Below are 25,750 nucleotides of genomic sequence, written 5' to 3'. Positions count from 1 at the left end.
AATTGTTTAGCCTAAACAGGTGCGCAGTTGGATTCAAGCAAAACCATATAGCAAAGCATTTGTCTAGTCTTCAACGACAGTTTGTCAAAAGGGGGGTTTAGCTTAAGTGGCAAACAGTTGAAAAAGATGGCATGTTATAAGGAGCTTGTAGCTTGCTGTTACGTAATAGTTATGCACATAATGCTACACACAACAAAACAGCATTCGTATGCATTCAAGCAATTCACTGTAAACGAATGGCAGAAAAAGATAAGAAATGTCAAGGAATACTTCCGGAACGGTGTACGGAACAAGTTTTTCTGCAAAGCAGGAAAAGAAGCAATGGCTTGAGAAGGTCATTTTTGTAGTTCCTTGCTGATCCTGAAAAAGGTTAAAAATGATGCAAATAATTGCAAAAGCCAGCAAAACATGTTTGACTGAATCGAAGACTTGTAATGGTGAAATAGCCAATCTGTGCAGCGATGCTGTGTCTTGCTATGGTGTAGGACTGCTACGATAATGTTGGCCGGTCGTTAAGGGCTAATGCTAAGATTATGATGAGCCTTTGAAGCATATGGTACATATCCACAATTGGAGATGGGCCATGAATTGAGCGTTTGTATGCACGGACATGTGCGTGCAAGAAAGAGTGATGAATTGGAAATGGTAAAACTGGGAACAATGTAGTGTCAACTAGGCAAACGAACCAAATGAATGGATGATTACATGTAAAAGAAGATCATATCCCGGCCACGGCGGCCGAATTTTCGATGGGGGCGAAATGTGAAAACACCCGTGTTAGATTTAGGTGCACGTTAAAGAACCCCAAGTGGTCCAAATTTCTGGAGTCCCCCACTACGGCATGCCTCACAATCAGAAAGTGGCTTTGGCACATAAAACCACATAATTAAAAAAAAATGTAAAGAAATAAACGAATGCCTGTGCTTCGATAACTTTTGCTTCAATGGTTAGTGTACAGGAAGTTATGCTCGAGTCAGCCACACAAAACACTGTATAGTACGTAGGAAAATCCGAGTATGCCCAAAATTTTGCATAATAATAGGCTTTGTTGCATGTGTGCAAAATTACAATGGACATGCAACGGCCTAATGCAAACAATGGAAAAGAAAAAAAAGGCATAGAAGAAGTAAAATTTCGCAGTTGCAGCAGCCCAAAGCACCGGCCGTCGAGAGAATCAGCAACTTGACACGTGTTCTGTTGCACTAGCTGCATTGTTGGATAGCCTGCAACATAGCCTACAGTTTTCTATCCATCAAAGTAGCTCTCTATTGCATGTTCAGCTGCGATGTTGCGTAGCTTACAACATATACTAGTTTTCTCTTATTGGTGCGAGGAAACCATCGAGCACCTATTGTGTACCTGTCCTTGCTATGACGTACAATGTCGGTCTCTCAGGAAAACTTTAAACCGATGGGACTCGAGACCGTTCTCTGAGTCAAAGATACTCGGACCGTGGCTACAGCCGCCACTGGCACAAAAAGCGATTTGTGTACTAGTACACTACTTGAAATGCATCGTTTTAAGAGACCGCTTGTAGTGTCTCTGTGCATCACCCACATGCAGTCGGTGCTCACTCATTCCCTCTTTCGATCCCTTACCCCCGGTGTAGGGTAGCAAACCGGGCACTTGTCTGGTTGACTTCCCGGCCTTTCCTCTCCTTTCTCTCTTTCTCTCTCTTATGGAAGCAGCTGTCTATCGCATGTTCAAACTTCCCGCTTTTGTTATTTGATGATGATGATGATGAATAATCTAACGCGTGCTCACACGCAACGGCTAGAATTACTATCACCCGCACGCTGCAGAAACGTCTATATTTGGGGCCACAACGACAAAAATTTGTGTGCAGATACCGCTGATTGTTACTTCACGACACGCCCTAGTTAATTTCCGCAGTTTTCGAGAAACCACATAGCGAGAAACAGACTGTTGTCGATGATCCCGATGCTGCCTGATGAGTTTCCGGTCTTGAACCATCGTCAACACATGTTCCGCTTTCTGTCTGCTGTGGGTTGCGGTGGTTGCGGCGTTGCGGCTTGTCGCTTGTGGTTTTTTCCATCTCGTGTGGTCGTGATCCCTACCACGAGCCGTCATGAAGAAGCGTTTTCACGGCAAGAGTAGAGGAGGCAAATATTCGGCGGGTCGCGTAAACAAGCAAGAGCGGCTGAGCTGCGATGACACCTCGGACCCGAGACCGGAGAGAGACTCCGACGGTGAGACGGTAGGCGCGAAGTTGAATCGGAGCGATGGCGTCGCGTTACGTGAATTTACATGAATGATAGGAGTCTTGCTGCACGTTGCAGATGACGACAAGGGCGAGGAGAGAGTGCGTTGGCCCTTCTCGGCGGCTATGTGGGAGTTGGGCCACTGCGATCCCAAGCGATGCACAGGACGCAAGCTAGCGCGCAACGGTCTCGTGCGGCTGCTGCGACTGGGGCAGCGATTTCCCGGAGTCGTACTCACGCCGTCGGCTACCCGCTGCTTGTCACCTGAGGACAGGTGAGTTTGAAGAAGTATGCACAGTAGCCGGGCTGCCAAGCGGTGTACGTAGAGGAGCGGGGATCTTCCGAGTCGCCGGCACGTTCGCGTATTCTTGCCGCTCAGGGGTATTGTAACCTCGAAATAACGAGTTCTGCACAGCTTCAGTCCCGATTTAGCGAACTTTTCTAATCGAAGTGAGGAAGTTGAGAAGATCACTGAGAAAGTGCGTATATATATCAATCGTTTGAAATGTCCCCGGAATTCGTGGCTATCGTGGATTCCTTCAGGCGTTTTGTAAACGCCGTCAAATAAGTCATGACGACCTGCTGCTAGTTATCATTCCAGGTGGTGACGTGATGAAAAACGTTGACTCGAAGGCAGATATTTATTGGCAGTGTCTATTCCCCCGGCAGCCGGGAGAATTTCTGAAGCGAAACGTACGTACCTCCTATATTGGCTTAGGAAGTTAGGTTAGGTTAGACTAGGGCACACCTGCAGGCAGTTTTTCCCGGAAGTTTGTCACGTGACTTCTGAGCGCCGATGGAAGTCGATTGCCGGAAGAAATTCCTTTCAGAAATACTCCCGGCTGCCAGGAGAATAGACACTGCCTTATTTATTAGCTATAGGTAGACTAGCAAAGTAGGTCATATTCAGAGCTGTCCTAAGAGCTGTGCGCCCTTGGCAAAGCAACTAACAAGAAAATGTAATTCTTCAGGGAAGTGGTGTCACAGCATGGCGTGGCACTTGTCGACTGCTCATGGGCACGGCTTGATGAGGTGCCGTTCAGCCAGATGCGTGGAGGCCATCCACGACTGCTGCCCCATCTCGTGGCTGCAAACCCCGTCAACTACGGCCGACCCCTACAGTTGTCATGCGTTGAGGCATTGGCTGCTGCCTGCTACATAACAGGTGTGCATACTTTGCGGTTGCTTATCGGTCGGTGCAGTGCGTGAAGGGACAGCAGCATTGTTTTCGATTTACCATGCACTTTGAGCATATTGCAATTGACTAAGTTAGCCCTTTAAGGACGAGACATAATACCTGCACGAAATGTTTATTTTTCATCGTAATGTGGAAAATACACCGATAATAGGAATATTCTGTGAAAAGAAAATATCACTTTGTGGAAACTTCTTCAGTAATAGGTTTGACGCCTGTGGGCAACACCAGGTAGAACACTGGAAGCGAGCTTCACTCCAAGCCCCCCATGGCTTCGTTTGGAACTTGTGCAGACAGTTGTCGTCGGAGAGAAAACAGAGGCGTACATTTCGACTACATTACCTCAATGATACTACTGCAGCTGGGGATTTTGCATTGGTCTTTCTTGTTTGACCGTGTTTTCAAAGGAAAGGGAGCTGTGCACCAAACTTGTTCTTCCTCGTACTCTGTGCCTGCTCTAAACCAACAAAATGGCACTTGCTGCCTATAATTCAATTTCAGCCAAAGACATTTAGCCGGGTACCTCGTACAAAAAACCGAAACTCACACAAAAGAAAAGTTACTTTTTTAGGGGGGAGGGAGGAGGTTGTTGCCTGCAGGCAGCTGTCAACCATAAAGCGCTAAGGGGAGGGGCACAGTGAAAGGAGCTTGTAGACTTTCCTGCATCTTCTTTTTATGCTATGTATGACGGCTTGCACTAATCGTCATGGCTGCCATATTAGTGGTCCTCTAGCACAGTGAAAAAGCTGTGCCTTAAAGGAATAGTGATGCATATTTTCAAAGTTTTAGAAGCTTTACCACACGTTTCTTGCCCATGAAAGGGTGGTGCTTAGCGAGTATGACGGTTGAGCAATGCTTATGAGATAATGTGGTGCTAAAGTTGGTCTCAAAAAGCTGGGCCTGGTGACACAGGACAAGATTTGCTGATGTCCAGTGAGGCTGTACTTGTGAACGTTTCTCGACTATGAAACAAAGGCTACGAAATTAAAGCATGCCTGATGCATTACTGCTGGAAGTAGTCCCACAGTTTCGATCACGTTTTCCTACTTGGAAAATGGAGAATGTTACTCTTTCTTTTTTTTTCTACCGCACGTAATTTCTCATTGCTGACCCCATGCGACCCTCTCCTGTCTCCCTTCCACCCTCTCACTGACATTGGAGGGGTGCAAGGGAGAGGCGCGACGAAGGCAGGCTGTGTGGCACAAAGGCACGTGTGGAAAAGTGGCTTGCATTTTTTGCCCCTTCATTTCACATTCATTTTGGGGGTGGGGTGCACAGACACCCAGTAGCCAGATTTGATTGTTGTAGCTGATAATGTGACACGGGAACATTGTAGTAAGTGGTAACCATAGAACCCAAACATGCATTCACAGTGCAGCAGCTGCTCATTGTTATATCCGAGTAATGTTAAAACCAGTAATGTTATAAGGAGCTTCAACTGTACTCCCTTCTGTCTAATTAAAGTGTTTGACTGTTTGGCTCCTCTGCTTTTTTTTCATGCAACCCTGTTGTAACAGTTAGCAGTTATAACAATGGGATTTTCTTGGCACTTGAATATTGTTATAGGTGCCTGTGACTGTATTATTATTCTTATTTTTTAAATTTGAGCAAGTGTAACCGTGCCAAAACTGCTGTCTTACCTATCTGACTCGGGAACCTACCTCTTGCGGACCTGCAGGCTTTGAGCAACTAGCGAGAGAGTGTCTGAGGCCCTTCAAGTGGGGACATGCCTTCCTGGAGCTTAACGAGGAGCTTCTGGAAGCCTACAGTGCAGCCGCTAATGGCGCGGCTGTCCTGGAGATACAGCAACGACATTTGGACCAGGCTCGCTGGGACAGACAAAACCGAGGCAAGCTTCTTTCTTTTCAAGGAACTCTAAAATAAGTACTGGAGGTTAACCATAACTTACTTTGGCAAAGGATTCTGCACTATTGTTCAGGGAATAACAAGAGAAGACAAAAAGGAAAGACTGGTATAATCATACACTCAAGAAAACATGCAACATCCTTGCAACTTATTGTTCAAGGGTGACCGTTTATATCTAAAGCGAGCAAACATTTTTTGTAAGAACAGGAGGAACATGAGAGGCCGCAACATATTTTGCGAAATATCTGTGATTGCTTCTTGGCGACTTCTGCGTCCAACATTCTCTTCAAAGAACATTCCTTATAATTTGATCAAATGCTCTATCGAAGTTCGTGTTGTTCCTCACTCAGATTATCTCTTCGAGCTTCTCTTGTCCTCCATAGCGGAAGTAGAATTAGTTCAGATTAGGCCACCATTCTTTGAAAACTGTTGTGTGCACTTCTTTGGAAAGAGATGGCGATCGTTACAGAAGAGAAAAAAAACGGACAACATGAAACTTTCCCTTTTGAATTTTGAACTGATGCCGGCGGAACATTGCAAACTTTGGGGTATCTTTGTCTTTCTGGACCCTCTTCCTGAGCTCAAGAAATTGACAAAAGTTGTTAGCTTGACTCCTTGCTTACTGTTTAATATCATGTAATCTATCTTTTTATTACTGAACAGTTATCAAGCTTCAAGAACACACTGCCAAAATCCATAAGTGGTGCTATAGATTTAGGTGCACATTTAAAGAACCCCAGGTGGACAAAATTAAATTAATCCGGTGCCCCCACTGTGGAGTGCCTCATTATGAGGTTGTAGTTTTGGCAAGCAAAACAGCCGATCTTTTTTTCTTTTTTTTTCCTTTTTCACTTAGTGATCCTCTGATCAAAGTATAACTGACCTGTTTGCAGTTCAAAAAGTATAATCTACCAAGCTAACTTAAGTTATTATTCCTGTTTTGCGTTCTTTCAAATCTCCGTTAGAGAAAGCCTATTCGCAGAGTGACTTTCTCGCATCCTTTTAAAGCCAAAGGGGGCCATCCTGTGTCATTGACTGGAAATTCTCGTTGTAGGAAGTACTTTTCAAAAAATGTGTTAAGACGCATCTGGAAACACATTGTCAAGCGCCTTCTTTCGAACTCATTACATTGTGTTTAATTCGTTGTGTTATGTGCTAGTGTACTGCCGTGCTCTGCACATGTTAAAATGAGCAAGGCATGTGCTGGCAGTTGTGTTTATCCCTCATCGGGCCAGAGGATAGTGATGGTACGGGCAAGAGGGACTTGCTCTCGGGACCGCGTCACTACAAGCACTAACGTATCTCATGATGTGCGTTTGGTGTACATGCGTCTACGACACTAATTTTTCTACCTATGTGTTCTGGGGAGAGAGGTGAATGCCCATGACGGTATTGAAGGTACCTTCTGTACATTTCGAAACAGGCTTGGCCACAGGTGACTAACTTGTACTGGCTGCACTCCTCTTGTGCAGGTGACATGGAGCTGCCACCAACTGACAGCAGCAGCACTGACAGGTAAGAACGTGAACGTAAATGCCATCCACGTTCAGGAGACCCTTTGTTCAAGGTATAGAGTGACATACTAGAGGAAAACCTGATGCTAGTGCGTGCACATGGCATCGCTATGGTGCTTCAACCAGTGCGAGATTAATGGGTCGTGCGTGGATTTGCCTCAACTTCGTCCTTCTATCTTTGAGTGACCTACCAGTTTTTTATATCAAGCTTCGTAAAGCTAATTGGCTTGTGGTCACACATTGCACATCCTATGATAATGTCCATGCTACCCTACCCTGTCGTTACACCATAAGTTTATGTAAGTTGCGCCACAAGCTGTGTCTGTTTAATGAACCTTTAACACACTAACCTAGTTTTGAAAGACTAGCTTCCACCCGAGTGGTTAAGCATCATCCCTCAGTGATTATCGCTTCAAAGTTGGTATTCCCACGTGTCGTACTGATGCATGCTAAGAGTCTTTTGTGCCCCTAAACTAGCAGTGATTGTAACTACCTTCTGTCGCTGCCATCACTGACGGTTGCCTTGAAATATGCTGTCATTGATATTGTGTGATTGCCTACTCCTCTTTGAAATGCTTTCACGGCCTTGAGAGTATGAAAAGAAATAGATTTGGCAGCTAAATTATCCTTTTGGGTTCTTTTCAATACAACCAAAGTGATGCGTTTGAAGGAAAAATAACTATTTCTTTAATGCCATTTACTGTAAAAATCATACAAAATAACAGACAGATGATGCGAAAGAAAGTATAGGGGAAATTAACTGTATTGTTGAATTGAAACGTAGAAATAATAACAAAAAGGAAAATGAAAGTGAACGAAGAGATAGGTTGGCGGTTATGCATGCTGCGCTCTACGCGTTCAGCTACGAGGCCTTATTGGTTGGGTGCCCGCTCCTATGTTCGTGCACTACGTGGCACCTGTGGCTGCAAGGGCATTCTACATCTACTGCCTTGGCCATGAGTACTGGCTAACACTCCCAAGGCCAATATTGTACACAAACACCCAAGAAAATGGTCGGAGGGATGGAACTGAGCTAGCTTAACTGGTAGAGTAATGCACATGTAATGCAGAAATATGGGTTCTGGTTCCTACCAGTTTCTGCTGGTTCCTTCCTGCCTGCAGCATATTATCTTTTCATCCAGTTTTATTTTTTCTTTACCTTATTATTTCTACATTTCAATTAAACATAATATTTACTTCCACTATACTTTCTCTAGTGTCATTGTCTATCGCTTTGTACGAGTGTAACTAAAAAAAATTGTGCACCTCGGTTCCCCAAGTTCTTCTCACTTGCTAACTGTGCAACAGTTATACAATATTTGTGTACACTAAAACTTTGCTTAGCGCATAAAGCTTGCATTTGAGAACAAAACTTGCCAAATGGGCCTTCTTATATGGTGTCGTGTGGTTGAAGAAGGCTGCTGTCCCAGATGAAGTGAAATACGAGTTGTGTATGGACTTCGAAGACGTCTTGTTTTCCCCTTATTGTGACCGCCTATTATTTATGAATATCAATAAACATATGTCTTCTCATAACAATATAACCAGGGCCATCGCCAATGCCTGCAATTTTGTTCTGTAGGACAGAGCAATCTCTCTGATGACGATGTACACGCTGGCTAGACCATGAACAATGTCATTTGAGTTTAGTGCGTTAAAACTATGAATGCAAAATGTGTTATGGGACATTTCACTTTCAGGCACCCTTAAAATGTGCACCTTGTGTCCTTGCAGTTCAGAAGATGAAGCAGCGGATGAATCCGTATCAAATCAGTCCCAGGAGGAAAAGATCATGGACAAAGACCCTGCAGTTGAACGTTCGCTCGCGGGACTAAAAGCAACAGAGTAAACGCATATTGTACAGACAACACTTGTTTAATTAGTGTTCTTTTACTACTTGACACAGTCTGAATTGGTGTTTTACGGTTTTACAGGCCAGCCAAAAGTATGCCCATTGGCTGGCTTCCCTGCAAACTTTCCTGCTTTTGGTAACATGGTCTCATTAGCCATAAGCCATAGAAACAGGTTTTTTTGCTTTCTTTTTTAACCTTGAGACATGCTGATGTTATATGCGGTGCAGCCATATCAGTTAGACAGTCCATTATCATGACACCAGCGCAGTACTTGGCTGAAGGGTGTGCTGTGTCTCATTGTATGTACAGACACCCACACTTACTGTCTAGAACGCTTGAGCGGTGTGCCGCAGGCCATAGTCTACTTTCTCCAGCAGCTGTAAAGTTCTAAATATTGGGCTTAAAAATTTGTGGCTTACATGTCGTAGTGGCAGCCTCTAGACACAAGCAATGTGTCCTAAATACAGCAACTGTGCTGAAATGACACAGTCTCTGTCTCGCAGCGCACTGACTGATCACGGACATCTGTATCAAAGCGAGGACACGTTATGAATTATATGGTGATGTGCTTGTAAAACTTGCATCGGCTTGGTAAGTTGCAAATTGAGTCAAATGTTGGAATTATTAACAGTGTATTTGACTGGCCGCTTTCAAGCACCATGGAATGCTCTCGCGGAGTGGTTTACATTCGGCTAATCGAAATTGAGTGCTCAGAGGCACTCTCACCTTTGAGCTGAGAGTGTGACTGAGATTCGACAGAATCCTGATCACGTGGCTATTCCGATCGCTCTGGGAGCACCTAGCACGTTTGGCTGGAGCAGGCTTTCTTTGGCTCCAATCTCGAGAGGGCTACTTGTCGCTGCAAACCGAGTTGGAGTGTGATAGAAACCGGTCGAATGTACCATTAGTAAGGCTATGCAATGGCCCCACCCCATAGCAGTAACCCTGAAAGTTGTCTTGCCTGTAGAAATAAAACCTTACCTCGTGGTACCGCACAGCCCCAAGGCGGAAATGTAAATAAGAAAAAAGAAAGAAAGTGGAATAAAAAAGTTGCAGTTCATCTGAAAGACAAAGCATTAGCAAGGTATCACACAACTGCATAAAGTAACTTTCTGTTACGACTGCTACCAGGTAGGAACGGCATCCGGCCGGACGGCCAGGAGAATAATAACGCTCACACAAGAACAGGAACACTGCACCCGTTTATTCAGTGACATCCCTTTTCCAGACTTTCTGAGGCAGCTGTGCACATGCGCACGGTGAACGTGTTTTTTTTTCTCTTCGTCGTCGTTTTCACTTTGCAGCACATTCATAGTTCTATCAGCCGTATAATTGCAGTAAACATTCGCTTACTAATTAAATTGGCAAGCATGGTGCCACGCACGCACAGGCAGAGATGAACTGATTCCACTCTATGACCGCGAACACGTCACACTGTTGGCATGATGAGCCCAAACTGAGGCGCGTGAACGCTTCTGCTGATTCTACCTTCAAAGTGTGCACCTCCGAAACTTGAGATTACGCAAGGTCGAGCACGAGGTGTGCGCGAGGACAGCGCACATGAAGCCTCCAGCTATCTTGGCTCCCCAAACCTTTGCCTCCGCCGGAGATTGTCTCTTAGGTAGAGCGCACGGCGAGAGGAGACGCGTGCTCACCTCCTCCCCACCCCACTTTTCCTTGCGTGCGTGAAAAACAGTGCACAGTTTGCAGAAAATAGCACCTCTTTCACTTCACAGTCACTTTTTCTCTCAAGTCACAAACCTTCTCGGCTCGCACTCAGAGCATAGGGCATGCGGGAGCGCACTCGAATTTATACAGAACATCACGGCGACGCCAACGACGACGACAAAAATGTGTCTGGAGTGTCCATGTGATTGCTATTGCAATAAGGCTGTGTTCAGGCCTTTCTTGAGCACAACGACATGATTTTACACACGGAGTATTGTAACACCATTTAGAATATATAAGTGGTGTTGCCTGTAGGCGCCAACAGCGGATTGCGCTGTGACATGAAGTGGAAAGTGACGTTAAAGGTGGCATGAAAGTAACTGCGTGCAATCAGAGGGGATAAGCTAAACGTAAACTTAAGTTCGTACATTTGTGCCTTAAGCCGAGACCACACGTACGCTTGCGGACGTGCGCGAAGCACCTGCTAGACTGTACTAGATTGGGAGAGTGGGTCCAACGAAGGCTCCGCGCTGAGGCATTTTTTTTTATTGAAAATCCAGATGGCGCCACTCTTAAGTGCGCACGCACTTAGAGTGGAGCGTACTTGGGAGTAAACAGCAGTGCATGTAGTCATTCCGTAGTGATCAAACGCGCAAAGTGTGCAGCATGGGGACCATTTTGCATGCGGAACAAAAACCGAGTCTGTTTATTCTCGTCTTAAGAGATCTGGCAGTCGTTGGTTTTTGTTTGTTTTGGTCTTTCACGATAGCCTGACAGGGAGAGAAGGGGGAGCAGATCCATGATACGGACCTGTTGGCTGTAAACGAGATTGCTCCAATCTAAAGCAGTTCTACTGCAGCACCTAATATTTTCTGTTCACAGCTCCACCTTGAAGCATAGAGATCTAAAGGCTTTCGCCTTAAAACTAAAACTAAAAAAAAAACGTAATGTGGACTAGCTAGTGCGCATCACCTTCAATACCGCAGATACTTGCCGCCAATTTTTTCAGGGCTTGCATTCAATGCATCTGACTGACGCACAGATCGACGTAAGCTAGAAATAATAGCTCCTGTATAAGCCGCTATATCAATTTTCAGTAAAACTGGCAGCGGGTCCTAAAAATCGCGAAAAGAGCGATCGAGAGGCTGTATCTTCGCACATAATTTTTCACAGCGGAAAGCAGACTCTATAGTGCTGCATTTCCGGCGGAATAATATTTGCACCGTAGATGCATAACGTGCGAGCTGATGGAGCCGCCGCGCAGCATATTAAGCATACTGAGGATAACCGCATGTTCATGCAACGTACGAAGTGCCGCAACAAAAACGCTGGTAAACAGGCCGGAAGAATGAAAAAAAAATTCAGCATTGTGAGATGCTTTGCTACGAGCAATAAGAAAGATGCCTGAGCTCGCAAACAACGCTGTTCTCTGTCGGAGCAAAGTTTTTTCGGCCAATGTTATGTAGCCACTGCTTCCTGCGCAAGCCTTGACGCTTTCCTTGTGGTATCATAAAAACGGCATATATAACCATCTTCAGGCTTCTTGCTGCAGTTATATGCGCAACAGCACGGCATGCGCTAGCACATAGAGTAGGAAACACAGCGTACAATGTTCGCTACGCCGACCTAAAGTGCCAAGCCAGCCGAGCAGAGGAGAAAAATGGCGCGAACGAAAAAGAAAAACGCAAGTAAACACAAGCAAAACGCAAGATCCACGCGTTTCCAAGGGCGATGGGGAACGAGCGCTGGACAGGCGGCGCGTCGAAAGGAGTGCGTTGCACGCCGCCCTGCCGACGAAACGCGGCATATTCCAGCCGGTCGACCAGACGACACGTCCGCGGCCGTTTGTATGTTTCCGTTTTCGCGCCGCTCCAAGTGGACATTTTTCGTAAAGAAGCTATCGCCATCAAGTGAAGAAATGACGAAAGAAGCTTTTTAAGCTTTATATATTTTTCACAGCACGTGTGTTAAATTTCTTTAACGGTTGCGCCGTGTGCCGCTGCCATGCTTGTGTGACAGCCTGCCTCGCAAATCTAGCAGCTATGGCGCCGGTCGTGCTGCGCTATGGTTTCGGAAGTATTAGTTGGCCTGAAGACATTCCATACTTCTCTGGCTGGACATAAAAATCCTGATGTTACTTCGCCACAGCAGTCAATGGAGAAGAAAGCTTTATCGCATTAGCTGACTCGAACAAGCAAAGGTTTGAGTGCTCCGCTGCTTGATCCGTAACAACCATGGCTACATTTAGCACTATTTACATAAATTTACCGGATGCATCTCAGCACCGAGTCCTCTCCGCGTGCGTATTTCTAAAAACACACAGGCGGCTTAGTCGCGCGTGCGCCGGCAGTATGAGCACATTTAACTCTCTAACCTGCAGCTCGTAGTGTGGTAGTGAATTGTCACCGAATCAGTCGGGTCATTTGTGGTCATTTGCACACACCTCTGGTCACTTCACCACTTCGCATCGGTCGAATTGTTAATTGTCGCTGTGACCGAGTCTCGAATCGTGAATTACCAGCCATGACTGCATGCTGTTAGGTCTGCTGTCGGGACTGTAGGTGTAAAAGACCGAAATTTAGAACGCAGATAATCAAGCAAGCTTCAAGACAGGCGAAGCAGTCAGCATGGCGCGAAGTTTCGCTTACTCAGCGCGACGAACTGCAGCTATGCAGCGCGCCCGACGCTCCACTTCGTGAGGCCTTGAAGGAAAACGGTAGAATTTGATGTTGGGATTCAGGCCTTCTTGTTCATGGCAGCCCACGACGCAGTAGTAATGACGGTGACCCCTTTTCGAGGCTGGGCTAGGTCTCTCCGGATCGGCGTCACCGATTCCTTCTGCTCCCAGCATTACGTCCCACGGCACACGGAGAGTCCGTTTTCGTTAAACTATAGGCTGCGGCGAGCTCGCAGCGTGGTTGGCATGGTCTGTGAGAAGTGAGGAGCCTTTTCGCACTCGCAACAGGGCAGAAAAAAGTGCGAATCGGCGCAAAACTCGGCCTAGAAACGTGCTTCGCCACAGCCAGGGCTCAATACGACCCAAGCTGGTACGACCCAGATGTCGTTTCCCGCGCCACCACCAGGCGCCGCTACTATACCTCATACCCCGTTCCAAAGGGGACGCTCATAACATCCATCCATCCATCCTCCAGCGCAAGACGCCCATGGCGGCACGGACGTCTCATGTGATCTCGTATGTAAACGAGCAAATGCATGCAATGGTGCCTGCCGCCTAGTGATCTTGCTCGCTGTGCTCCTTTTTTGCCTTCGTTCTTCTCGGTGACAACGATCATGCTCAAGAAAAACGTGAACACATGAGAGCCTGACCTAGCATTGACTGCTATTTAATGCATAGACCGCGGAGGATTCCGAGGCAGTTGCCGGAGACGTAGCCGTGGCATGTGTGGTCATTGAACTTGAGTGCGGGTTCTGGTGCGTTTTCTTATCGCGCGAATGTTGCTTGTCGCTTTATTCGTGCTGTGAGTAAACACTCCGTCACTGAAGTGTGATGTTATCGTGCGCTTATGTGGCTCGACGACTGGTTTCGTGTGATCGTGCCGTCGGCGCCTTGATGTGTCGCGCGCGATGTCTGTCAAGTGACCGGCATACGGATGAACAGACGGCGAACGACCGACAGGTAACTAGTGGTAGTCATTAACTTGACTCAGATTTTATGTGGTGTGCGACTATTCTCTCAACAGGTGTGCGGCGAGGAAAGCACATTCCAGGGGCACATTCCTGAAGGTGAGATATGCCACGAGAAACTGTTTAAGAGTAGGAAAGTGCATTATAGCGCGTTCTGGAAAGGTCGCGTTCTGCCGGGAGTCTGCTAGAACTGCGCGGGAAAGCACCCGCAGATTTCTTAGAACTGCAAGAAGTTTTATGACGCTAGGATTCATGTTAGTCGTTCCGATACATGCGTGCAACGATTGAACACGGCCAGTCTAGAGGAGGCACTGACATGGCGTACGGTCGCAAAGTCTGCTTTGCTCGTCTCTAGGCCAGATCGTCTCTAGGCCAGGAAGCTTTAGCTCAAGTGCTCCTATCTAAATACATGTAAAAGGAGAATTCGTTTTTCTCGGCAACCACTGCACCAAATTTGACGAGGTTTGTTGCATTTAAAAGACAAACTTAAAATCTAGTGACTGTTAGTTTCGAATTTTTGAGTTAGATTGTCAATCTTTTGTTAAAAATTGGCAAAAATCGAAAATTTTCAAAAAACGAAACTATCAAGTTTACAACTCTGTAACCTAACCACTAAAAATGATAATACAATTCTGTGAATTGCATCTAATAGTACATCTAAAGCGGACAAAATTGATATGTTACACATGAATATAAAAAAATTTAATAATAGAGAAATACAACTTTTGCAAAACCGTTGTAACCAACGTAACAAATTCACGTAAGATGTAAAATGACATATTGAATTTGTCCGCTTTGAATGATCTAATGGATGCCGTTTACAGAACCGCGATATCGGTGATTGATGCAGAGCTATGAATTTATAAACTTCGCGCTTCTATTTTTTTCAAATGGTCAAATATTTGAAAATCGTTTTAAGAAAATTCAAGCCCTAAATCGAAATTCCGCTTCCAACAGTCACTAGAATTTAACTTTCTCTTTCAAATGCGACAAATTTCATCAAAATCGGTCCAGGGGTTATCTCATAAAAACGTTTTTGCGTTTTACATGTATTCGAATAGGCCGCGTCGGAGTTGGGCCCGAGCTAAAGCTTCCTCTTTAACGCGGAACGTTGTGCCGTGGCGTATTCTGCGCAATAAAATAACATTTCCTTTGAATATTATCTGTCCATCATTATTGCATTCTGCAGCAGTATCATAAAATTTATTGTGTAGAATTTACTTGAATGCTTGTTTTCTTTCTTTTGAGGACTTTCAGTGCGTCGTTTGCTCCTCATAAAAGTTCAATAAGTTGCGCGTTGTGTACGTGACACCAGTGGGCAAAAGTAGGTTGTGAAATAGTGAACAGTGGATGATCACTATATATGTAGTGATTGTGTGTATCTACCATGCCCTCGGAACATAGGTAGACCGTTAGGTACAGCAAGTTTGCTGGGTGCCTTTCGAGTCCCGTGATTCGCACAAGAATGCTCAATGTCAACAGACAACAAATATTCAAATTCATTCAACTGTATAACATTCATAGGTTTCTGCTTTCAAAAAACACTATTTTGGTCATGTGGCCAGCTTGTTTAGATTAATTAGCCTGTTTAGATTAATTTTAAGCATATAATTACTATGTCTCTTCGTTACTACTGTAGACTACAATGTTTCTCATAAACTGTTGGTATCCACTTTTATGGAAGTACCACAAGCTGGAAAAGTGTGATGCTGCTTGTCTTGAGGAATCGGTGGAAATTGCCAAGGACACTAGACATTCTACCTAGCCATGTCAGTATTTATGCACTCTGACCTATTTCACACTGTATTGTGCTGTGCTTGCTTACTAACATGCCAATAACTAAACAGGCTCTAGCACCCCTAATTAAGATTACTGCAAGCAGCTGTTGAACACAAGACACTCAAAATTATCTTTCTGCCCTCTTTTCCCTTCATTTGCCAAATGACGTTTCAAACTTACGCGAGTGAGGTGACAGTTCCCACCCATCAGCATAGGTCAGTTGGCACAGGTTGGCAAAGGAAACAAAGATCAACTTGTGAATGGAATAAATGAGAGCGTAAACTTCAAGCGGGATGGAAAGGAAGACAGAGACACAGGACACACACTTTTTCTTTCCGTCCCGTTTGAAGTTTGAGCTTTCCTTTATTCCATTCATAATGAACCATTTGACTAGCCCCGCAACACATTTTGTTAAAAGAAGGTCAGCTTGCTCATTAAATATATTTTGGCTTGGGGCTTCCCGAGACTCGTGTCATCAAAGTAGGACTCGACCAAGCTTATTGATCATGTGCCAAAGTCAGACCCTGCCGAACTCAAACTCTCAAAAATAAGACTTTGGCAGGTTCACTCTGACTCTTGGGCTCGGCAACTTTTTTTTGCTACGGCCAATCATGATCTTTATCCATATCCCACGCCCTCTCTTCACTTCACACAAGTATACGCAAGACATATTTTATGATGCCTAACTCCTTCGGGTGACAGTTAATTCTGTCCATTGAAAATTTAGTTTCACCACATTTCCATGCATATTAAAAATCATGAAACGTGCACAGCTGCACAATGTGTAAATATTTTTCACTTCAGTGAGTTCCGTCAAGTTTTCAGTAAGTTTCGTCAGTTTCAGTAAGTGGCTGGACAGGTGTCCAGCCACTTAAGAAATGTGCATGATGTAAAACACAGAAAAATAATGAAAGAAGTGAACCAACCCACTGCACGATGTGATACTAAACCGAAATCATACATCCGGCTGTCTGCCTTCCAACTTGTTTTACTGAAACACTTTACTCATGTTATTCAAACTTGCAGCACAGATCCAAAATTAACTGTTTGAAGATGTATGCAGCATGTTTTCACTGTTATTTTCATCAGTGTTCTTACTTTTTATGAACTATTTTGGCCTGCACACAGTGCCTGAAGAAGCTAATTTTGCTTATTCTGGACATTTTTTGACTTTGGAGTATGATTTACTGGTGCTAGTATGATCTGTCCCCTTGTCCAACGCAGACCATTCTGCTTGAAGCTGCATGATTGTTGCTTCACACCCAGGTGTAAGTGCTTGGATGTCTTTTTTACGTTACATTGGGTCATTTGATCTCTAATCAAACCGTAATGAGCAAGGCCAGCCCGTTCCTTGCTAATAACAGCTGTTAGCAGTAGAATGTCAAGCTGACTGTGCTTTCATGCAATATTTGTTGCAACATTGCTAGTTTGTAAACATTGCCTTCCATTGCATATGTTTTAAGATTGTGAGAACAGGTACCACATTCTCGGATGGTCACTTTTGGAGATACCACTTTCGGTCTGCGCTGATTGGCTGGTTGGGCAAATCCACTTGAATCATAGAACGCTCTACGTACTACGTCATGCGAAAGTGGTAGTATCACCCAAAGTGATCGTCCGAGAGTACGACCCCTTGTATGCACCACTTTATTTATTTTATGAAGACTTCATTGATGCCATTGTTGTGTCTTACTTTGTCTAAAGTCAACAAAAGCGTTTATAGGTTCACTATAACAATTTCATAATTTGCATAGCAAGCCCATTTCAAGGCTTTTCTATGCCATTGGGGTGCACACTTGTACTCTGAGATAAATACTTTGTCTTGTACTCTGAAATAAATAGCTGAAGAGACAATAGCTAGCAATTGGCTAGAGCTCAGAAACTTGTAACTGAAAACCTTAGTGTCCCTATGTAAAAACTGAGTTCCACCTCATTCTGGGTATTCCTTCCAGGAGAACTGGAGATCTCCTATAGTCGGAGTAGTGGACCGGGTGGTCAGAATGTCAACAAAGGTAAGTGACTTATTGAACCATGCTAATGGCTCAGAGAGAATTCTGGAGAAAATCTAGTGTGAGGTGCACCTGACTGATTAATAGGTGAAAATATTTGCACACAATGAAGTTAGCCAAGCATATGTTTTCGAATGCCCCACACATGGCTTATAAGGGAAATGGCACAGGCAACTAAGTACCTAAAGGAAATGTGGGAACACTTTTAGTAACTTTCCATTGCTTAAAAGCACATTGGCTGCTAAAGTGTAAACCTAAAGTAGATGGGCAATCTAGTAAAGGCCCAATCGCAGGAGCCAGAAATGTTCAATTGTATGACGAATACTAGCTCAACTTGCATGGATTGGCATTCTTGACAATGATCAAGTCACGACGATTTTTAAAACCTGAACAACTTAAACAGGTGAACAGATTAAACAGAAGATAGGTGATAAGATTACATGTGGAACCTTATAACTAGTTGTACCAATAACTGTACCAGGCAGGTTTCCAACTATTAGGCAGCCATTTTTCAAATGTGCCGTATTCTATACGAAATCTGCAACACTTCCGCATCCTGAAACCTGGCCCTCTAGCTGTTTAACTGTGAGAATAGTTGACCGTATGCACTTTACAATGCATCTATGCACAAGCAAGCTAAATAAAATTATGTCAGCTCAATAAGTGACACTGCTTGTACAAGGGATGTTGCAAAGGACATGTAGAAGTGGAAGTTTACTGTTTCATTTACAATACAGAACATGAGAATTGATAGAAAAAGGTTGACGAAGCTCTCACCTCATGTAGCCTGAACAGGGATCAGCATTAGCTCACAGGCCTATTGAACGATATCTCACGTGGCAAACTATATTGAGAAATGTGCAAGATGTAAATCACATAGAAAACGGGTGTTATGTACATAAATAATGAAGGAATATGAAACAGCACCCAATTAACAGTAAAAGGGCACCTACTGTATAATGGTGGACAACTTTCGGTGGCAATTAAGGGAAAGCTACGGGCATGCAGCGCATGTGTGACAGTGTTCCTGAATACAGTCCCACAGCCTCATTCGTGCTTGTTTAAGCTCGAGAGCAGAAGACGCAAACGTCCTACTTGAAAAGCTAACTTAAATATTCACCTGCATTAAAATAAAACAAATTGCACCACTCATTATGTTAGGATTCTTTTATTCTGCTTCTTTATTCTTTTGCATTTTGGCGAATCCGAAATCTTTGCGAGTAGCAATTTACACTGATTCAGTATCTGCTCCGACATACTGAAAAAGCAAGCACTGTCAAACTCTGCCAGATTACCTGGCATGGTAACACAGGCAGAAGCAGCTCTTCCCCGGTACCTTTCCCTCCATTTCCACAGAAACATGTTTGCGAGAGTAGTAGCATGCGAAGTAGTGCTAAGGTACGCCCAATATTAGTCTACATCTGACCAACATTGGTATGCACCAGACATACCTAGAACAATGTTGGTCTGACGTGGGTCCCGCTCACAGTGATACTTGGAGTGGTAGGCAGCAGCGTCTGGACATTTTGTTATTTTATGAGTAGGAATGTGCAGGTATTTATATTTGTTTATTTACACCTAGGGTTAGCTTGATGACAGCTCTCCTCTGCTATGACCTCCACAAATGCTAGAGCTCTTTGAGGTCCTTCTCTTTTCATTGCTTTGTTAATGAACAGGAGGAGGAGGAGGAATAAACATTTTGTTGGTGAGGGAAAAAAATGGCGGAAGGAAGCGGTGCAGGGTGGGTCCCTATTCCAAGACTCTAGTGGTCGTCACGACCTGCCCAGCTTGATCCAAGTTGATGCCGGTTCATGGTTACGGGCAGTGTAAAACCTCAAAGACTGAGAGAAGAAAGAGTTCAAACATGACAGGCGCTGAGCTTCAACTAAATTTTATTGACAGAAAATTTTGTCAATAAAATTTTGCTGAAGTTCAGCACTTGTTCATCTTGAGATCATTCTTCTCTTGGTCCTTGGGGTGTTGTGTTGCCTGTAATCTTGACTCAGTTACCGTGAAATTGTTGATCGTTGTCATGAAAATATAATTAAAAATTATTTTCTTGTGTTAAAGCATTTGTTTTTGCATGTTTTCTGTGTTGGAAAGTGTAAGCTGTAGTTTGACGCAGAAGTTAGGTGCAGTTCGTAGCAGCGAAAAAAAGAAGCACTGAAAATTTTGGTGCCCTACCTTTTGTTGAGAAATGCTATTCGTTGAATATCTAAAGGTTATTGTGGTCTGTGGGAATTCTCTCTTCTTTGACTGCCCTGCTTGCAGTGAACAGCAAGGTCGAGATTCGCTTCCATCTTGAGACGGCCACCTGGATACCTGCTGTCGGTCGGGAGCGACTAAAGACCCAGGTAACTGCGCACATACGAGCGGAATTTCCATGGTGAACACGCGCCAGGCACATAGTCCCGTGAAAAGTTTACTGGGAGGATTATATTTTGTTTGTATATAGCAGTAACTTGTAATCTCCATCAAATCATACATCCATTGTCTGCATGGTAAAGATGCTCAAGCCGCCATCATACCATTATTTCTCTACTCAAAACAGCTTTTCTTTCTGCTCAATGGCCGATAAAGGAGCTTAGGAACTCTAAATTTCTCTCTGCTGCTGAGCTATGGGTAGCTCAGAATTTGTCTCCGAAGGCAAGCTTTGAAAGGCACCCTCTGATGTTGATTCGAGATCAAATAAAAAAAAAATTGTCTGAACCCATTTAGAAGCAAACGATAATGTGGCGATGTTCCAGTAAGTCTTGTGCCTGCCCACATGGCATTCTGTACCATGGCCACGCTCTGCTTGCCGTTTCAGTGGGGCCACCTAGTGAACCGTCGTGGGCAGCTTGTGCTCAACTGCGACGAGCAGCGCAGCCAACTGGCCAACACACGCATCTGCCTCGATCGGTTGCGATCCCTGGTGACTGAGGCCTGCCGCCCACCACCCTCCGGTCCCGACGAGGCCACCCAACACTTGCACGAAAAGAGGTTGGCATTTGTGTGCTTTGACTGTGCAGTCGGAGTGTGATGATAAATTACAGGGATTTACATCTCAAAGTCACAATGTGGCTCTGAGTCGTGCCGTACCAGAAGGGCTCTGGATTAATTTTGACCATATGGGCCCCCAAAGCTCGGAACGCAAGCATATAACTTCCTCCGTAAACTTCCTCCGTTATAAAGCGGCCGACAGAGCCAGGAGTTGAACCCATGACCTTGCACGTTCGGAAGTCTTTACTCCGGCCTAAGAAGTACGTGTTTCGCCATGGTTGACCATGGATACATGCCTTGCAAGTCCAGCAAGCAATACATGCATTACCACAGTTTCAGAGGTCGGCAGGCCTAAGAGCGCTACTGTTGTTTCAGTGTGCAGATCCGGATGAAACAATGCTCTGGGTGTTTTCTCTACCATCTTTGTTTTCATACCCCAGTTCCCTTTCCATTGCATAGAGTAGCAAACTAAATACACTTCTGGTTGACCTCCCTGCTTTTTCTTCGCCTCTCTGTCTCTGCCCCTGGGCACCGGCACAAGCTGGCGGCTTGACAGTTTTACAGAACGAGAAGCACAGATATAAGGGGCAGGGAGCGGGAACATCATTAGGAGCCGCCTGGTAGATTGGGAGGCAAGCTTCTGGACTATGGTTTTGAATCGTTAGTGCCTTTAGTGATCCACGGTGTGCAACTCGTGCGTGCACGCCGTCTTTCCCAGCCACTGCGGTAGTGTCCTGGTGGTCTGAAATACAGACGCTTCTGAACTTGGCACATTCACGTGCATGTCACAGAATCCCAGGTTGTCAAAATTTTTCCGCCACACTCTGCTACAGTGTTGCTTATGGCCCAAGTTCTGCCTTCGCACGATAAACTCCATCAGTCTAGCTATTTCTCCAGGCCTAGCTAAAAAGGCGCAAATATAGTACGGCCTTTCCAGCGCGCCGTGCAGCAGCCACCGAAATCGGATACGTTATGCCGGCGACACCAGGACCGGTGAAAATTTGTGCCCGGTATAGTTCGATGCGTTGAACGTGGCCCGTAACAGGACAGCAATCAGCTGTTGCCACAGCACATGCGCACAAGTACACCACGAGGACGTGCTTTTTTCGTTTGGCAAACGCGCAAGCTCACTGCTCTCCTTTCAGTGCGCCCGAAATGTATGTAGGCCAGCATGTTGCCGGCCAGTCGAGATAGTGCGCAATACACTGGTCTAGTGGCTCCTGCACGAGATAGGACATGCTTTATTGCCGCGCTGGCCACACCAAAGCACGGCGAACGCTGCCAGCCATGCTAAACTAAACGATGCTAAATTGCAACCTGCAAGAATGCGAACTAAACGATGCTAAACTGTACAGGCGTCCACTTCGTGGCAGCGCAGCGTAACTGCCCCGTGCATGCCACGCGCCCCGTAACGCCAGACTGAATCAGCACCTTAAGGCATAATTAATGGTAGTTGACTGCTTCGGCCCTGGAACCAGCTCTCACAAAGGTGGCCCTGTATTGCAGGTGGGCTCGAGCCTCAGCCCGAAGAGTGGAGGAGAAGCGGGCCAGGTCTCAGTGGCGGCGTTTCAAGGAGCCATCTCGCATCCTCTAGGCCGATGGATCGACACTGCAAATCGCTCATCTGAGGAGACAATCCAATTGTGTGTAAAACTGCCTCTGTTGGGCAGTTTGCCTGCTGCCACTAGTCACGTTTGCATGTGTTCCAACGTGCAGCTTTAAGGCGCAGAAGTTTGCGTGGAAATATAGTTCCGTGGCACAACAGCCTACTTTTGTTGTAGCACGTTACCTGACTGCTGCTTCACAGCTGCTGAATGTGCAGCCAAACCTGTTGTCTGGCCAAATAGAGCGCTACAGCCATTGCAGAGCTTGTACCACTGTAATGCCTTGGAGGTTGAGAGAGTGTTGTCCTCACTCTCCAGATAGTCACACGGCAGTGTGTCACTTGCAGAGTGACATCAAAGCTTTTGACAAAGACAGGCCCCTGTGCCGCTATTTTAAAGGCTTTGAATAAAGGTGTATGCACACATGGTGCGCAGAGCTCCCAAACTGAATTTAGGTGGTTCCCTTATGCTCCTGTTCATTCTGAACCTGCCGAGTGGTCACTGCGATTGTTACATTACACAAGCATGTTGCATACTTCTTGTGCCTTCCAGCAACTTCATGCTGCGGCATAATAATTATTTGCTTAATCCTTGCATTTATCTCTTTTAACTGCACTGTCACTTCAGTTATGCTTGTTGGGGCCATATTTTGTAATGATCCATTTAACGTCTCATATAATGCAGCGCTTATGGAGAACTAGGGTGGACTGATAGAACAACACACACCATCAGTGCTGACTCACAACTGACCAGTTTATTAGATCATTTAAGCATTTGTGCTCGTTTATACAAGCACAAATATACATGTGACATGAGTTGCCACAACTGTCTGATTTGTACAAGCTTTTAAAATTGTCTTCTGCAGAAACATAATTCCTTTGCTTTGAAAATCAATTGAAGTTCGGCTAACACTGTCTGCCTTTTCACTGCAAGTCTGTGTTTGTCCATCTTGTTCTCTCTGTTTGGGCTGTTCTTTATCTGAAGTTAAGCATTACCAACTTAATTGCAATCTACTTAATTTTAATTTTCTGTTTCTTATTACCCATCACACGGAGTAGCTGATCATGGTGAATAAGATTGGTGGCACCCAGGTCATTGGTGAAGGGTCAAATGAAGGAAAAATGAAACCCATTTGTACAATATATGGGCCCTTAAGGTGTGTGAATTGTAGTTAAGTTGGAGAAAAAAAAACAGAAGGTTGCATAACTGGTTGATGCAGGCCGAAATTGATAAAACACTTGTTATTAAAATGACTTCCTCAAGTGTCTTCTACTCTTAAACAAAGAAAACAAAAAGAAAGCTTTTACAGCTTATTTCTGCAGCTGTAGCTGCTGTGCAACTGTTGGAGCTCACACTTTGTTGTAGCACATTTGTGCGCATGTGCAAGGCATAAAAAGCCTAGCTTGGGAGTTATGGAAATGCAGACTGCACCTATTCTTTCTGTTCAGCCCATTGATACTTTTTGCCGCAATGGGACAGGCATGTTTCGGTGATCATTGCGTGTTGTTTGGAGTCGTCTTTGGGACCAGAATTGAAGAAATGCAGGTTCTGCTTGTAAAATCTGATCCAACATGAACTCTGCCAAAATGGTTGGTCAAAAATTTGTAGTGTGCCTGAAGTGCTCGATAGTTCGCAGTGCATCTGAAAGTTGGCCAGATTTCTACTTGTAGAGTTGCCTTCCTTTTTTACTTCTCTTTCATTGAAGAGATGAAATAACATCATCATCATCTTTTATGTAAGCTACAAGGACAGCATGCAGAGTAATCAACTTTGACTTTATCTGTAATGTGTTTTACAAGACATGTAACAACTTGCTGAACTAGTTCTCAGTGGCACATATCACTAGCAAGAAGTTTTGTTCTTTCTGCCATAGATGCTGATTATTGCAGTGAGACGTACAAACAGTGCTGCGCCTACGCAATGATTGGTCACAACATAGAGGTATTGCAACAAAACAATCGTGACTGGTCACAGTACAGTATGGCACAGCAGTTTTTGAAAACATTAAAAGTGCTTGCCTTTTGTACTATCAACAATATTCAAACCATTGCTAATTTTCAAAAAGAAATTGATAACCAGTCTCAATATAACAATATGATATGACAATGAATGATATAACAACGAATCATTTAGATAATGATATAACAACATGTCATTATTTAGATTGACACAAACATGTAATACAACTGTAGGTGTTATGTTTTCTGTAGTAATTGCACATCACAACTGAGGTACTTGCACATGAATATGAAAACGCCTTCATTTTACCGATTAGCTTGTGGTCATCGTCCACTGAAGAAGACGACACTGTCAAGGGATATTGAATGCATGATTAAAAAAAGACACATCAAAGTCAGTGATTACTTGTTATGACAAGCACATGCTCTTTTGATCACACTAGATTATACTTTCAAAACATGAAATGCTGACTGGCCCAGAATTTTGAGGCATGTTGATTGCCATGTCTCACATTGGCAGGCAGATACGCTACTAAGAGCCATTAATTGTCAGTGCTTCTATTGCCATATTATCGTTCTTTTCTTAGAGCATGCACATATGTCTGCCAGCTGTTACAACCTTGTCACAGGACTTAGTTATACTTTAAAGCCAACTAAAATTGAAAGGAACTAAAGAAAGATAGCACTTATTGCTGAATACCGATTATGCTGCAGTAGTTTTCACAAGTTCGTTCATTTAATTGGTAACGACTGCACATTGCTTCATGCCTTTCTTGACTCAATTTACATAAAAGGAAGGGCATCTGTTATTTTGCTTTCAACTTCAACTCAACCTGATGATAGTTTGGTGAAGCAACTAACCTTAAATGCACAGTCTCTTTGGGAGGTGCTAATCATAGCTTCATTGTGTTGATCACTTAATTACAGGTGGCTTGACGTAGTTATGAGATATCCCTATTCTTTAAGGACATTCTCAGCAACTCTGTCAGTATGCTGGAACATAATGCACATTATGCGTGCCATTTGAAGTAATGCTGTAGTCACTGTCATTCTGCTCTACAACAATAAATGCGATAACGACACCAATTTTTCCCAAATGCATGATGCCACACAAACCGCACAACATGTAAATCAACTTTTTAAGAACTTCTGCATCCCTCAAAGCCAACATGTAGCTAATAACTGCACGCAAACATTAACTGAATTCAACCACATAAGGGCTTTTACATATATGTTTTATTAAGATTTAAAAATAAAAAGGAGTTGTTAACTAGCTACCCGCCGTGGTTGCTTAGTGGCCGTGGTGTTGGGCTGCTAAGCACGAGGTTGCGGTATCGAATCCAGGCCATGGTGGCCGCATTTCAGTGGGAGTAAAATGCGAAACCACCCGTGTACTTAGATTTAGGTGCACGTTAAAGAACTCCAGGTGGTCCAATTTCCCGGAGTCCCCCATTA

At 44.4% G+C, this 25,750-nt stretch overlaps 2 protein-coding genes across 2 annotated transcripts; both read left to right on the top strand.

Annotated features, from left to right (window-relative positions):
• The first annotated feature begins 1,976 nt into the window (after positions 1-1,976).
• Positions 1,977-8,665, top strand: LOC142590034 (18S rRNA aminocarboxypropyltransferase). Its single transcript, XM_075701860.1, has 6 exons — positions 1,977-2,210; positions 2,301-2,496; positions 3,194-3,387; positions 5,096-5,266; positions 6,756-6,798; positions 8,532-8,665. Exons 1-6 carry the CDS (start codon positions 2,090-2,092, stop codon positions 8,644-8,646), a joined length of 840 nt encoding a protein of 279 aa, XP_075557975.1. The 5' UTR covers positions 1,977-2,089; the 3' UTR covers positions 8,647-8,665.
• A 4,813-nt stretch (positions 8,666-13,478) lies between these two features.
• On the top strand, positions 13,479-24,386 carry LOC142590033 (large ribosomal subunit protein mL62-like). Its single transcript, XM_075701858.1, has 6 exons — positions 13,479-13,955; positions 14,020-14,062; positions 17,695-17,754; positions 20,023-20,105; positions 20,561-20,733; positions 22,240-24,386. Exons 1-6 carry the CDS (start codon positions 13,827-13,829, stop codon positions 22,325-22,327), a joined length of 576 nt encoding a protein of 191 aa, XP_075557973.1. The 5' UTR covers positions 13,479-13,826; the 3' UTR covers positions 22,328-24,386.
• The last annotated feature ends 1,364 nt before the right edge of the window (positions 24,387-25,750 follow it).

This window comes from Dermacentor variabilis, chromosome 8 (genome assembly GCF_050947875.1).
Source record: "Dermacentor variabilis isolate Ectoservices chromosome 8, ASM5094787v1, whole genome shotgun sequence".
NCBI lineage: Eukaryota > Metazoa > Arthropoda > Arachnida > Ixodida > Ixodidae > Dermacentor > Dermacentor variabilis.
Note: the sequence above shows the minus strand (reverse complement) of the source record. Positions and strands in the feature narration are given on the sequence as shown.

Coding starts and splice junctions, on each gene's coding strand:
- LOC142590033 (XM_075701858.1), top strand. CDS start 13,827: ATGTTATCGTGCGCTTATGTGGCTCGACGACTGGTTTCGTGTGATCGT. Junction 13,956..14,019: donor AGACGGCGAACGACCGACAG/GTAACTAGTGGT, acceptor TTCTCTCAACAG/GTGTGCGGCGAGGAAAGCAC. Junction 20,106..20,560: donor GGGAGCGACTAAAGACCCAG/GTAACTGCGCAC, acceptor TTGCCGTTTCAG/TGGGGCCACCTAGTGAACCG.
- LOC142590034 (XM_075701860.1), top strand. CDS start 2,090: ATGAAGAAGCGTTTTCACGGCAAGAGTAGAGGAGGCAAATATTCGGCG. Junction 3,388..5,095: donor TGCTGCCTGCTACATAACAG/GTGTGCATACTT, acceptor GCGGACCTGCAG/GCTTTGAGCAACTAGCGAGA. Junction 6,799..8,531: donor GACAGCAGCAGCACTGACAG/GTAAGAACGTGA, acceptor GTGTCCTTGCAG/TTCAGAAGATGAAGCAGCGG.